General features: G+C 39.1%; 2 protein-coding genes across 2 annotated transcripts in view; one reads left to right on the plus strand and one right to left on the minus strand.

Annotated features, from left to right (window-relative positions):
* LOC111325738 (uncharacterized) overlaps positions 1-1333 on the plus strand; it is a 3789-nt gene extending 2456 nt beyond the window's left edge. The window contains exon 2 of the mRNA XM_022929609.2: positions 360-1333. Within this exon, the coding sequence (XP_022785344.1) occupies positions 360-724 (365 nt within the window). The 3' untranslated portion in view covers positions 725-1333. The remainder of the gene's footprint in view (positions 1-359) is intronic.
* An 835-nt stretch (positions 1334-2168) lies between these two features.
* On the minus strand, positions 2169-3372 carry LOC111325737 (uncharacterized). Its single transcript, XM_022929608.2, has one exon. It carries the CDS (start codon positions 3239-3241, stop codon positions 2600-2602), a length of 642 nt encoding a protein of 213 aa, XP_022785343.1. The 5' UTR covers positions 3242-3372; the 3' UTR covers positions 2169-2599.
* Between the last annotated feature and the right edge of the window lie 11628 nt (positions 3373-15000).

Consider the following 15000-nt stretch of genomic DNA (forward strand, 5'->3'; position numbering starts at 1 on the left):
AAAATACTTGAATTGACTAAGTCCTGTATTTGGGGCGATTTCAAAATGGATGTAATAAAGTGAAAATTGAACCTCGTGTCGTGCAATTTGGGTCTGAAATCATACTTGTGATTTCAGATTGAACTCGCGCTGTGCGCTCGTTCGATTTTGAAATCACACGTATGATTTCAACCCAAATTGCACTCCACTCAGTGCAATTACCATTATTAATCACTTCTAGAGCATCTCAGTGGGTTTGTGTTGATATTTGTTGTTTAGTTTCACCGAGAAATATCCTTCAATTACTAGTTTTCATTGTTATTGATTCCAACCAAGGAATGAACTTTTTTCTTGTTATCTGGCTCTTTTCTTATCCTAAGGTCTTTGGATAAGATCATTCAAAACTTCAACACCTCTGGATAAATTTTATTTGAAGCCAAATTACCTCAAGAAATGGGGAAGGAGAGACAAGATAAGAAGAGAACTGTATGCAGAGTATGAGATGGAACGTACCAACTTGAGATTTTTAAAGAAAAACGATATTTTACCTTCTACTATTCGCAAGAAAGCTGCTGAAGATCTGGTAAAACTGCCTAGGGACAGTTCAATCACAAGAGTTCGCAATCGTTGTGTTTTGACTGACAGAGGAAGGGCCCTTGTTGGACGATTTCGTGTTTCAAGAATGATGTTCCGCTATTATGCTGACAAAGGTTTGATGGCTAGTATGCAGAAAGCAACGTGGTGAAGGGACTCTTTGTCATCATTATGGGAGACCCAAGTGTTGTCTAGTTACAGAACTATTGCTGAAGGGCTTGTGGTTTAGCTTAAGCAATCTTGAGTAGCTTTTTTAATGCATTTTTGTATACATAATGATTATTTCCTGTTACATGCCAACTTCACTTATTGGGTGAATCCATATTGGTTTGGTCAAGTGCAAGCATAACATCCTGATTGCAACAAAATTTGAAGAAACTCAGTTGAATTCCCTGTATATTGAAATCAACTTTTAAGGGGAACTAAGATTCGAAGGTTTCCATGGAAATTGACAATTTCATCCTAGTTACCTCATATTGTGCCAGTGCCTTGAGAATCACAACGCGTTTGCCTGATATTTTCTGTTTTTACTTTTGTACTGTCTTTGAGCTATGATATGTGTAAAAACACTCTTGTTTTCCAGGCAATGTTTTTAAGAGATCTTTTAGGTCTTTTTTCAAAGGAAAAATGGAATGATACATTTATCTTAGTTTGTCCAGCTAGTGATGTCATAAAAGAAGGAAACCACTTGGAAACCATTTTTTTTTTGGTAGATGTCTTTTTCATAGAAACAATTAAAAGATCAGTAGAGAAAATGGTAGAGCAGTGAATTTCAGTTCATTTACTGGTAATATATCAGGCAATCTGGGAACCATACCCCATGTAAAGACAATAAACTTGATTGATTGATTGATTGATTAACCCCTACTAGTGACCAGCTTCAAATTTTTTCTCTGCAATATCACCCCTGAATCACACATTGAGGTCACAAGAGTAAAGGAAATGATCACCAACTTAAAAAAACTCTTGATTGTTCAACAAATTCTCCTTGTCAGCACCTCAGTAAATGTATAGAGAACAGTATGGAGAATATACCCACTGATGTAAGAGTGTAAGATCTTGATAAAAGTTGTCCTAAAAATTGACTCATCTGGATTTCAGGAAGTGTTCAACAAACATACATCACACATTTTGAGTGTCTAGTGTGGTCTGCCTAATAAGTGGTGTCTAAGATGACCTAGACATGTTTTATTCATCATTTATATTTTATTGTTCATAATTTATTTGGAGCCCAACATACTGACTTGCTATTAAGACCAATATTTCTTATATGGATACGTAAATGTCCGATGTCGGTAAGATGTAATTGTAAGAATTATTTTCCATCACCACTGTAAAGGTTCTGATTGATGGGTAAAGGATTGTTATTTTTTTGGCTAGTGATGTTGATGGTTTTCCCCTTTAAAAAAATGCACTTTGTACCTCGTCTAGTTTTTGCTTATTTGCTGTATATATTTTTGATTTGAAGAGCATTTTCAGTTTCAGTTTTGATTTATCTGGTATTGCTTTAGGAATTTCTCATAAATTACGTAAAACATGGCATGAAATTGTTTGGGTTGCTGCTTCTTGTCTGTGATAGAATAAATCGAGAAATGTCAAAATATAGTAAAACATTTATTTCTTTGTTGAACATTTTTGACGATCCATACTAGTATGCGTACAAAATATCTGTATGAAAAAAAAAGAGCGACAAGCATGATATCAGCCACCCAATAGCGTGAGGTAATATGAATATATACATTTTTGTATGTGTGTGTGTGAACAAAAAGAAACCTATGTGAACTCAAAAAAATAATTACATTTGCAAACTTTGTACAAAAAATTCATGCAGTGTTTTAACATCGACTGTAGGATGATAATTAAATAGAGTTATGATATTTATAAAGAAAATGGAAAAACGTCAAGTTATATTTATCGCGTGAAACCATCGTGAACAACTCTTATCAAACTGTCCACATATTGTGATGTATGACCTTTGCTCTGCGAGCTGGTGTTCTCTCATGTGTGTAAACTTGAATTTTTTCCTCTACAATCCCGTGTTGAAAGAGTCTGTTTCTTCTGAGTTCTGTAAGCTGTTTTCTTTAACCGTTAAAACCGGCCATTCCATAACAAGAGCTTCCTCGTAAGTTGGTGGGGGTGTAACAGGTCCATCAATTTCTTCTGTCCAAAATCCCGCATTTTCTGAAGAATTAGACGCAGTTTGTTCGTTTATATTGTCCACATTCGCTACAAATTCAGTCAAACTGTAACTCGTCGCAGAATCTTCGGGATCAAACGCTTGCCGATGAGGAATATGATTATATGCTAGTACAGGAGCGGGCGATTTCTCTAAATCTGCTTCAGGTATAGGCGAAACCACAACTTGAGGAGCAAGACTGTTGCTAGCTGTTCCTTTACAGCACAGTGACAAAGCAATAGAGAGAATTCCTAAAAGGAAAGAGGCAGTAGCTAAAATCCTCAAAACTTTTACCGTAGCTTTATCCTCTGATTCCATCTCACAGCCATCACAGTCTCCAAATAAAATGTACGTGAGACTTGCAAGCACAAAACAGCCGCCAATGCATAAAAAACCGAGAACTATCGCCAAGATGTGAAGTCCTTTTAAGAATTTTGGAGTTCGAAGAGCCTGTAGAACTCTTGATCGGCGACTCGTACTTGTCTCGGACATGACTTGCGGTCAAAAAAGTTTAACAGAACCGTATTGACCAATTGTTCTCTCCTTCTTGGAAAAGTTGTATGGCCAAAGTTTGTTCTCAAAGACGTTACGTGATCATAAACAAATTATGAAGTGGACCGTTGTCGGAAGTGTCAGGCAATCCTGTCATGACGTAAAACCCACTCATGCATGTCCTCACGTAGAACTTGCGTAATATATTGGGCACTCACAATTAGTTTCTTTTGCACCGCAAATCACAAAATGAATAGTGTATATTAGACACGATAGTTGTAAGAGCTCCGAGAAATTAACGATTCACTCAGACTGATAAATTTAATTTATATTTCTTAATTCCATTTGCAAACATACATGATCAATCATCTTGAACGAGCGCGAGGTTGTTTATCTATGGGTTCAGGCTAAATAGTTGCACGTTTTAGAAAGAGATTGGAGGAGACGTTTACAGTAAACGACATACTGATATTACTACTGTCTGCCTCAAGCAGGTTTGACGCCAAAGTTTAATATTTGTACTAAATGGAAATGGAAATTGTAATTTTTCTGCTTGGTTGGCTGAAGGACCTAAAGAAGACCGAGAAAAATCCGTAAGTTTGTTGCTCGCCGTTGCTGAATTTTCACTGGTTACAAGCGAAAATTTGAAGAAGGGAACTCGTCAGAAATTTCCAGAGAAAACTGATTTCCTGACGAGCGAGAGTTTATCGGTATTTTGATTTATTCAGCAAGTAGGAAATGAGATCGGCATCCTTTGAAATATGATCCAACCTAGCTGTCTGACAGCGTTTTTTTTCATCCTATTAACTTTTTATTTCATTGGTCGCGTGTCAGCATGAACGAAGGTCTGTCAAAGGGAAAGGAAATGCAGCATATACTATGTATTCGGTCGTATCAGCGAGAAAGTTTCCAAACTCTTCCTTAACATTAGGGTCTCAGCATCTGAAGGTAATCCCACTATTACAATCTAAAGTTAATTTTGAAATACCGTACTTTTTTTTATTAACTTAGAATGGGATCACGTATGTAAATTTCGGGTTAATTTGATTATAACTTTGATGACTTGTAAGAAAGTTAGTTTTAAAAGATTATTGTTTTCGTTTTAAACGATTACAAGCCGGGCTTATCAAACATAAGGCTGACTTCCTGTTCCTGTTAATTAAAGTTTATAAGGCTTTACACAAGAAACAAAAACTAATAATTCATTTCCGCGTGGTACAAATATCCGTTCAATTTTTGTCATGAGCATTATTAGGGTAATAGCTGATTCAGACGAACGAACCGGTTCCGCTGTTCAATTTTGTAGCATCAAAAATCGGCTGATACAAAAAACAAACACATTTGATCACGACCTCGATTTGTGAAATGCTACCTCGTTCCCAGGGCCTTTTTCCGTCACACCCCGAGTAAGGGAAAAGGCCTTGGGAACGAGGTTGAGTGAAATGTTGCCAATATGCGTTAGAGTCAAAGCCTTTAAGTCACAACTTCGCCGACAGGCAGGGACCCCGCAACAGTTTGCGCCAATTACTGCGGGCCCTAGTACCCACCCATCCCACCCCAGGGGAGGACATCCACCACACAGTGATCTCGTGCGTGGGAAATTAACGTCTCCTACCCCAACCCTGCAGGAGACGGGACCCACGGTTTATTAGTCCTTATCCGAGAAGACTAGAATGTCTATCCATTTCTTGATATTATAGAAAGGCAGCACATTCTCCTCAGTAACCTTGAGTGTTGGTCCGGCCGGGGCTCGAACCCTCGACCTCCTGCTCAACAGTCCGGCGCTCCCCATGATCCATTGAGCTAACCGGGAGTGTGAAGCGATTTTAATCGTGTAACTAGGTTAATCTTCGGTCGTCCAGTTTAATAGAATATAAGTAAAACCAATACGGTTGTTAGATTTTCAGGTGAATGAGTATCTACGGGATATTAGTGGATCTTAATTCAAATACACCGTATCTATCGTTGAGTAAATTCATTCAGTAGTTCACTGTCTAATTTCAAACAATTAAAGATTCACAGGCCACTCGCGAGTGATACACTTCGTTTATATCAGTGCCAAATCAAGCGAAAGATGCTCAGGGCAAATCAACCTGGGTAGCGAATTTTCTGGAACAGCTGACTTTTCTTGTTTAAAAAGTGGTGATCGAAAATTAAGAGAATGGAAGAACTTAGAATGTAGCGTGATAAATGAAACTCTTCGCCTGAGGGAATACCTACATCTTATAACAAAAGCGTGTGAAAACAGGTTTTTGCCTCTACAAATATTGGGAAGGACCGGGGAAAACTCGATAAAACTCGAATCTGGAAGGGCTCTTCCTGGGGAACACTCGCTGGCAGAGAGAATATCGGGATCTATCGCGATTGCTGACTATCGATGAGATAAGAGACTTTCCCAGTAAACTTAACTTCAACACTCGTTCTAACCTGTAGTTCTAACACGTGCAGGTGCATCAGATTCTCTCCAAAATACTGACCGAAAAAAAAGAAAGCTTTGCAATAAAGTTCTATTAAAGCCTAAATTAAAAAGGTTTAAGTAATGTTATGAATTATGTAAAGGATTACAAGATTCGCTTGAATTATTTAATGCATTTTAATAACATCAATTGGCTAGAAAGAAAATTCGAATTAGCTCCGACGAAGGGCTAACGCTCGAAACGTCAGCTTTTGTAATCGTTACGGTGGCCAATTTACCATTTCAACTTTGTTGATATATCCAAATTATTTCGCCTTTTACGAGATTGATCATTTCCGAAACAAAGCAAGTGGATATCAACTAAAAAAAGTATTAGGCAGGTAACGGTTTCAGCTTGACACTAATTCCAGGTAGAATCAAACAGTAACTGTTCAAGTCTGGTTGAATAAAAAGTGGTAGTATATATTTGCGCTTTGCTGAGCTTAGCAAAAGTTCCTTAGTTTCCATGTCGAAGTTTACGTTTATGTTCTTTTTAACGTAATAACTAAACTGAATCCTCGTTACAAGCGCTTGAAAATATATATTCTAAATGAAAACAGCACGTAATGAGTTCGAAGATCTCCTAAAATAACTAGTAGGTGATAATGTCGTCATAATGTTCAACTGTTGACCCGCTATCCAAGATTTCTCAGAAAGACAGTGCTGATATTCTAGTCTTCTCGGATAAGGACGAATAAACCGTAGGCCCCGTCTCCTGCAGGGTTAGGGGTAGGAGACGTTAATTTCCCACGCATTGGATTACTGTGTAGTGGATGTCCTCCCCTGGGGTGGGATGGGCGGGAATTGGCCTTAAAAAGCCTTCATGGGGAGTGGTCAACTAACGTATGTATGTACGGTATGTATGATTTGAACCTAAACTTCGGCTGGGGGAATGAGTCACTAGAGGCTCCTGATCAACGTGTGAGACGACCGCGTCGCACCAATGAGAGCCAAAGTCTTGAAAGAACGCAAGAATATCATATAATTGGAACAGTTACAGCCAAGCTTTACTGGGACTACTTCAGAAGTGGAGTACATCATTGGTGATCATCCTAATGATCTGTTTCTGTCTTATTACTCAAGGTAAGTACTTATCTGCTATAATGATCGCAAAGATCAAAAGCCTTGCCTTTGCATGTTGGTGGCTTGATGTCAATCTCAATGGCCTGGGTTTATTTGAACTAGAAGAGAGAGCCTCACATTTTCCTCCCTTCCCATCAGGTTATGTGTTTTTATCAGTTGGCGAGTAGAGCTCAGTTGCAGTAAGAGTTAACCAGGGCAATCAAAAATATTCTCAATTCTTGTTCTGGAATTCCACGATTGCAATACAGCAGACACTACTTGACCCATAGTTGCAGGGGAGGAAGGATGGCGGAGTGGTGAGAGCACTCGCCTTCCATCAAGGCTGTGGCCCGGGTTCGATTCCCGGATCTGGCGCCACATGTGGGTTGAGTTTGTTGTTGATTCTCGTCCTTGTTCCGTGGGTTTTTCTCCGGGTCCTCCGGTTTTCCTCCCTCAAAAAAAACAACAACAAAAAAAAACAAAACAAAAAAAAGCAAAAAACAACTTTCCAAATTCTACTTCGATCTGGAAACAGCGGACAAGAAGAGCCACCCAGCGGAATGTTATCGTGACGTTATAATCTTCATTGATCATATTACAAGTACAATATATGTAACATTATTAATAATCCATTACTGAGTACAAGCGAATTAAACGCACGTGTGTGGATATCCTCTCGAGGAATAGAGTCGAAAATGTTGGTATGTAAATTCGTTTTATATCGTTTCTCTTTTCACAATCCTGTTACGTTTTAAGTACACAGAATCAGTTAGCGTTTTGTGATCTATTTTGAGTTAATTAACCTTTTACTTTACATGAACCTAAGCGAATAAAGTGAATCAGTGCAAAAATCAGTCTTTATTGAGTGTATCCAACACGAGCACAGGAATGTCCATTGCGAAATTATTATTCATTATTATTATTATTATATTATTTTACGTAGAGTCTGTTAACCCTTTACATCCTGTCGTAGGCGCGCCGAAATTATTGGGAGACTTTTGTTTAACCCTTTAGCTCCCAAGGGAGAATTTCACCTCATAATAAGAAAATAATGAAGCAGACAAGCGATGGGAATAAAAAAATAAAATAGGGCGCTTTTCGTGATCTGCGGTCTGTGGTCTGTGTTTTCGAGGTCTGTGTTTTTGAAACACCCGTGACGCGACCCGTGACGCTATATCGAAGGCGTTCGTCGAGGGTCGAACACAAAAGTTTATAGTACAGCGGTTAAATTTGAAATATGCCGTGTAAGCTGCAGCACGTGTTCCCCACGAAAAGTTCAAACCCGAAATATGTAAGGGGACAACCATTTAACTTTTGAGGGGGGGGGGGGGGTGATTTCTGGTCATTAAGAAATCTTTTTCTAGCAATCTGCTGTGCAGGATATTTTTTCCGTTGTAAATGTTCTTTTGCTTCTGTTACATTTGGGCTGCATTCAATTTTTTTCTTCCAACAAGCGCTTGCAGGAAATTATTTTTCAAAATCACCCACCCCCCCCCCTTAAGAGTTAAATGGTCGGCCACCAAGATCGTACTGAACAAAGGATGAAGATATACAAAAACGAATGAAAATTTTTTCAGTATGTTTGAGCTATTTGCAAGGTTATCAATGCGCCAATAAACCTAACAGTAACGTTTGAATTTTGGACGGTAACATCGACTCTTAAAAGTAAATTTTGAGGGAGATTCTCCTTGCAGCGTTGAGTCAATTTTTCATTTACGTAATGCGAAAAACTTGTCAACACTTAAGCGTCAAATAATTCGTGAAATAACGGGAATTTCAGGAATTGTACACAGCCTAGCTTAGTCTTAACACAGTCCCACACTGGGAGGAATATTCTTCACCATCAATTTACGTCACTAATCTGCAACGATGTTGTGAAATTAAAAAGGGCAGACAAAGTAGCTAGAGAGAGTCTGAGAAATCCACTTTGATGCAACGTGCGTGGAAGTACTGGCCACAACTGTCGCATCCCAGCCAATCTTCTCCATCGTTGTCATGGCACACTATACAGACGTTGATATTTCTCAACAGCCAAACACCATAGACGTTATTAGTGCACGTTCGTTGCTATGTGGAAAGCTGCATCTACGGAAAACCCTTCGCACAAACATCTAGCAAACTGAAAGAAACGATCGAAAACTCTTCGCACAAACATCTAGCAAACTGAAAGAAACGATCGAAAACTCTTCGCACAAACATCTAGCAAATGAATGAAACGATCGAAAACTCTTCGCACAAACATCTAGCAAATAAAAGAAACGATCGAAAACTCTTCGCACAAACATCTAGCAAATGAAAGAAACGATCGAAAACTCTTCGCACAAACATCTAGCAAATGAAAGAAACGATCGAAAACTCTTCGCACAAACATCTAGCAAATGAAAGAAACGATCGAAAACTCTTCGCACAAACATCTAGCAAATGAAAGAAACGATCGAAAACTCTTCGCACAAACATCTAGCAAATGAAAGAAACGATCGAAAACTCTTCGCACAAACATCTAGCAAACTGAAAGAAACGATCGAAAACAACAATCAATCATTAGGAAAAATGAGTGAAGAATATGCAATATTCCGTTAAATTCCTTTTAAGGCAGAAATAATTGGTTGCTAACGTATATTTAATCGAATGCACTTTCTTCCTAGTTACCTTGTGGGGGTAAATATTTCGTACCTTAACACCTCAGGATTTAATGAGAATAGTGACTTCTGTATTAAACTTAAAGACTAAATGTCGCGTGTGGGTGCAGAGCGAGTTAGCTACTTACGTGAGACAAATGAGAATTCCGCACTTGTACCCAATCTTCTGTTTAAATTGCACCAGCTCTATGCAAGGCCAAGAGAGAGAAAGCCAGCCCGTTTTGGCGTCAGCGACCTCACTACAAATATAGTAACAGGCAAATAAAGGGTTACTTTATTCTCAAAGTGACTGCCGTTTTAAATTGAAAGAACAGCTTTTTTCACTTACGACTTAATAATTTTACACTTGTTAGAAGCACTGAAAGTAGACATTGCATCCTATCATGTTCGCTCTTCTGTTGGCAGAACAGGGCAAGTCAATAAGTCATGTCTACAGTACTTAGTCGCTACTAGATAAATAGGGTTTATTACTATGAGGAACGCTTTCGTATATTTTATGAAACCGCAGTACACATGTATGTTTTTTTTTTTTTAACCAGTCGGGTACATATGTTTTTAAATATATTCTTAGATTATATTATATTAGATGTTGTGATTAATTAATTTTATTTGAATGTATAGTCAGTAATTTATATATTGTTCCTGAAAAGCCCCATTGGGGAGGCGACAATAACGTATGTATGTATGTATTTACTCAAATTTATTGGCGGGTTTAATACGAACCAACATAATGACCTGCCCCCAGTTGGCTTGTTACCTCAGTTTGTAGAGCACTGCACCGGTATCGCAGAAGTTATAGGTTCAACTCCCGTACGGACGTAAAATTTTTTCAGGCCTTATTTCCACCTACTAGATAAGTAGGGTTTATTATTGCGAAGGACGCTTTCATACATTTTATGAAAGCGCAGTACACATATATTATTTTCATATATTTACTGAGTCGTCGCCATCATTACGCATTTTAGTGTCTTAGGCCTAGTTTATAGGTCGCGCTACAGTCGAATTTAATTCAGACGAATTTAATTTCATTAAATTCGTCGTTCCGTCGACATCAATCGTGGCGTGGTTTTATGCGTCGAAATCAGTACGGACGAATTTAATTCTCTTCCCAAATGCAGTGCCTCTGGTCAGAGGTGTCACTCGAAAAGCTCGCCAAGGGTCGCTGCGCGCTCGCCAAAATAAATTAAGAAAATGTATGCATTTCATTCGACGCGACGCAAGTGCGACGTTAAAACTGAAGACGCGTTATCGACACTTTATCCGCCTTACCAAGACGGATAAAACGTCTAGGACGAATTTAGTTTACCAGACGAATTTAATTTGTTTTAGACGTCGCGCTATCGTCGAATTTAATTGCTTGTGGGACCTTGAATCAAATTCGACTGTAGCGCGACGTATAAACTAGGCCTTAGTCAAAAATTGTCTTCGGTTTTTAAATGTCATCCTTTCGCGGGATTTCGCAATAATCGCGGGTTTCATAATTTGCCCGCTGATCAAAATTACTGTTCACTCTTACCCTCGACGAACGCCTTCGATATAGCTCACCCAAATAAAGTTGTTATTCAGTTGTAATTATAATCCCATACCAAATTCTTTAAATTACTATCTTAAGAACTGTATGGTAGATAATTAAAGGAGATCACTTATAAGATCTTGGGAGTGAAAGAGTTATTCCACAGGCGTCTCAAGCGAGGAAAAGTGAAAGATTATTTCACGATAGCGTCACGATAGCGTCACGCGTTGTGACGCGGTGCTAAGTTACGCGCTGAACCATTAAGAATTTGAATGAGTTTATAAGAAATATGGTCGATTTACAACACTCTGGAACGAATTCGACTCTTTAGTTGACGATTACTTCATAAATTCTCTTGACGTTATTCATGATTCAATTGTGATACTGTTGGACCTCATTTGCTCGTGTAAGCCGAGACAACTCTTCTCCTGAGTTACCCTGGGCACAGGCAGCCCAAGCTCACTACGAGGAAAGCGGACGTGACTCTTACCGTATTGCGTAACGTTTTATATTTAGAAAGGTTTGTATGGGATGTTATCGGTTTGCCTTAAAAGAGAGAAAAAAATGTCTTGTTTTGAAATATAATGGGCTCACTTTATTGCCTTGTTGTTTTCTTTGTTGATTCCGAACGTCTCAGGCCATTTTGAAGCGTTTTCGGCGAGTTAGCGCTATGTTGGTGTTCAACTGCTAAAAGAAAGACAAGGCCGGAAACCTATTTTAGAAGCGTCCGTCGCCCGAAGCGAATAATTCCGCCAAAAAATTTCCAACAGTCTCGATTCCTCCAGAAAATCAAAGCAGAGATGTTGCAGTTCCATTTTCCATTCACTCGATTCACAATTCCTCCCCCAGATCTTTCGCTAGCGATACTTTTATCTCCAGATCGATAGGCTTTCCCATTTCGAATTTGGCTGGTTGAAACGACCACTGTCCCTTCGCCGATCGCACAGTATGTTGGGTAACAAAAATAAGCCCGGCGAGGGTAGCCAGCGGCCTGCAGTCCAAAAACAAACCCGTTAGCTCCCCTGGAATTTCGCCGCAGGTTTCGTTCATAGTTTGACACTCAGGAACGTGCACATGGCGATCGATCTCGGGTTTCCACTGAGATATTTAAATTAGTAAACACATTTTCATTCGATGTTGATTGGTCGATCAAAACAATGCGGTCTTGACAAAACCTCTCGAGGGGACCAGGGGAGCTAACGGGTTTGTTTTTGGACTGCAGGCCGCTGGCTACCCTCGCCGGGCTTATTTTTGTTACCCAACATACTGTGCGATCGGCGAAGGGACAGTGGTCGTTTCAACCAGCCAAATTCGAAATGGGAAAGCCTATCGATCTGGAGATAAAAGTATCGCTAGTGAAAGATCTGGGGGAGGAATTGTGAATCGAGTGAATGGAAAATGGAACTGCAACATCTCTGCTTTGATTTTCTGGAGGAATCGAGACTGTTGGAAATTTTTTGGCGGAATTATTCGCTTCGGGCGACGGACGCTTCTAAAATAGGTTTCCGGCCTTGTCTTTCTTTTAGCAGTTGAACACCAACATAGCGCTAACTCGCCGAAAACGCTTCAAAATGGCCTGAGACGTTCGGAATCAACAAAGAAAACAACAAGGCAATAAAGTGAGCCCATTATATTTCAAAACAAGACATTTTTTTCTCTCTTTTAAGGCAAACCGATAACATCCCATACAAACCTTTCTAAATATAAAACGTTACGCAACACGGTAAGAGTCACGTCCGCTTTTCTCGTAGTGAGCTTGGGCTGCCTGTGGTGAAATTAGGAAATAATTTCACGCGCGTTTTGTCGAAAATTCTGATAATTTCCCGAGCCTAAAGGCTCGCGAAATTATCAGAATTTCGACAAAACGCAAGTGAAATTATTTCCTAATTTCACGAGAAAACCATCTGATTACCTTTTAATATCGTGGGGGACAAATTACGTCTTGTTTACACATGGAGGCGTAAAATCGCTCGAGTACTTTATCGAACTGCTCGGGAAGAATCATGTCCAGGTTTTTCTCAGGGCTATTTTCGTCACACCACTTCTCAAAAACTCGCACCCTGTTAATTGTGCTCTTTCGCGTATTTAAATTTTCGGCCGCTTCTTTTTATTTCGTAACTTCAGTCACCGTCTTAAGACTAGCGACTAAATACAGGAATGGCTCCAACCTGTAATTGAATGATAAAAATGTAGTAAAAGTTAATAAGTTACATCTTAACTCCTTGCACGTGAGTATTGTTTCGCCGTGTGTCTCAGACATACACACATACATACATACATACATACATACATACATACATTTATTTGGTAAAGCAGGTTAAGTTACATACTATGGCAGCAAAAAGCTGATGTGGACCTGCCTAAAAGTAGGATGATGTAAAATGTATAAATAAAAACAAGTTAAAAATATACATAGTTATCGTGTTTATTAGCTATCATAGAAGCTCTAAATTGTATTGTATTGTATTGTAATCTTTATTTAGACACGATCAATTCATCAGCCTATAAAAATGCATATCACATACGCTAAGATATTTAAAATTAAAACTACATACTATAACACTAAAGCTGTTTTCCGTGAATGCCGTGCGTTAGACTTTAAAAATGTCATTGATCCTTACGTTTAAATAACCCCAGAGACTCTGTGTTCCTTATATCGCGTGGTAAACTGTTCCATAATGTGGCGCCATTGTAGCTAAAGCTTTTTCTGTAATAATTAGTGCGCGGTAGTGGAACATTAAGCTTATTTTCAGAGTCCCTGAGGTCATAAGCAGAGTCACGCCACGTAAACTTTGAATATAGATACCTTGGAGCTAGCCCGTGCAGACATCTAAACATCATGGTGGCTTTATGGATTTCCTGCTGGCGTGCAAGATTTTTCCACCCTAAAAACTCGAGTCGCTCAGTTGCATCAGCATCATAGTTAGAGAATGTCAACACACGGGCTGCTCTATTCTGCAATTTCTGCAGTTTGTCTCGTAGCGTTTTCCCACAGCTACCCCAAACAATGTCACAGTAATCAAAGTGAGGTTTTACTAAAGCTTGGTAGATGAGATGTAAGGTTGATGCTGGGATCAGGTGCCTAGTTCGCTTTAGGGCCCCGATACCAGAGGCGATCTTTTTCGTTAGTTTTTCGATGTGACAATGCTAATCGAGTTTATCGTCTATTATTACACCAAGCGATTTTGTAGCTGAAACCTGGCTCACTCGAGTATTGTTCATTCTAATTGTTGGTGAAGCTGTGAGAGTATTCAGTCTCTGCCTCGACCCTATTAGCATGAATTCGGTTTTAGTCATGTTCAACGTGAGTTTGTTCGCTTGTAGCCAGTTGAAGACGTTTTCTAGGTCTTCATTTAGACAAAACTGAACGTTTTCAAGATTGCTTCCCGCATATGTGAGGTGCGTGTCATCGGCATACATTCTCGGTTTACAATTTGATAAGCAATTTGGAAGATCGTTGATATATAATAAGAACAATAATGGACCGAGGATGGTCCCTTGAGGGACGCCGCAAGTCAACGAGTAGCTACTGGATAGCGACCCGTTGACAGAGCATTTTTGTGTTCGGTTTTCCAAATATGACTGAAACCATCTGAAAGATTTTCCATGTATACCATAATAGTTTAGTTTCGATAGAAGGATCTGATGATCAACAGTGTCAAAAGCTTTTTTCAAATCTAGAAAAATGACTCCATTGATTTTCTCGTTATCAATATTATATGCCCAAGAATCTGTCGCTTCCAACAAAGCTGTTACAGTTGAATGATTAGCACGAAACCCTGATTGGATTTGACATAAAATATCGTGCTCTTCCAAATAGGCATATAACTGTTCATAAACTATCCTTTCAAACACCTTCGCCATTATTGGAATCACCGATATTGGGCGGTAATTGTTATCATCAGCGCGGTCACCCTGTTTATAAAGAGGGGTAATCCTTGCATATTTCCAGTCGTCTGGGAACGTCCCTTGGCTAATAGATTGATTGAAAATATCACATATCGGCACACAAATGAGATCAGCACATTCCCTGATAAACCTAGCAGATATTTTGTCAAGCCCTGTTGCCTTTGACTTGTCTAGTTTATTT

The sequence above is a fragment of the Stylophora pistillata genome, chromosome 14, assembly GCF_964205215.1.
Source record: "Stylophora pistillata chromosome 14, jaStyPist1.2, whole genome shotgun sequence".
NCBI lineage: Eukaryota > Metazoa > Cnidaria > Anthozoa > Scleractinia > Pocilloporidae > Stylophora > Stylophora pistillata.

Bases quoted from the DNA above. Each gene is read 5' to 3' on its own strand.
- LOC111325737 (XM_022929608.2), bottom strand. From the start codon at position 3,241: ATGTCCGAGACAAGTACGAGTCGCCGATCAAGAGTTCTACAGGCTCTT.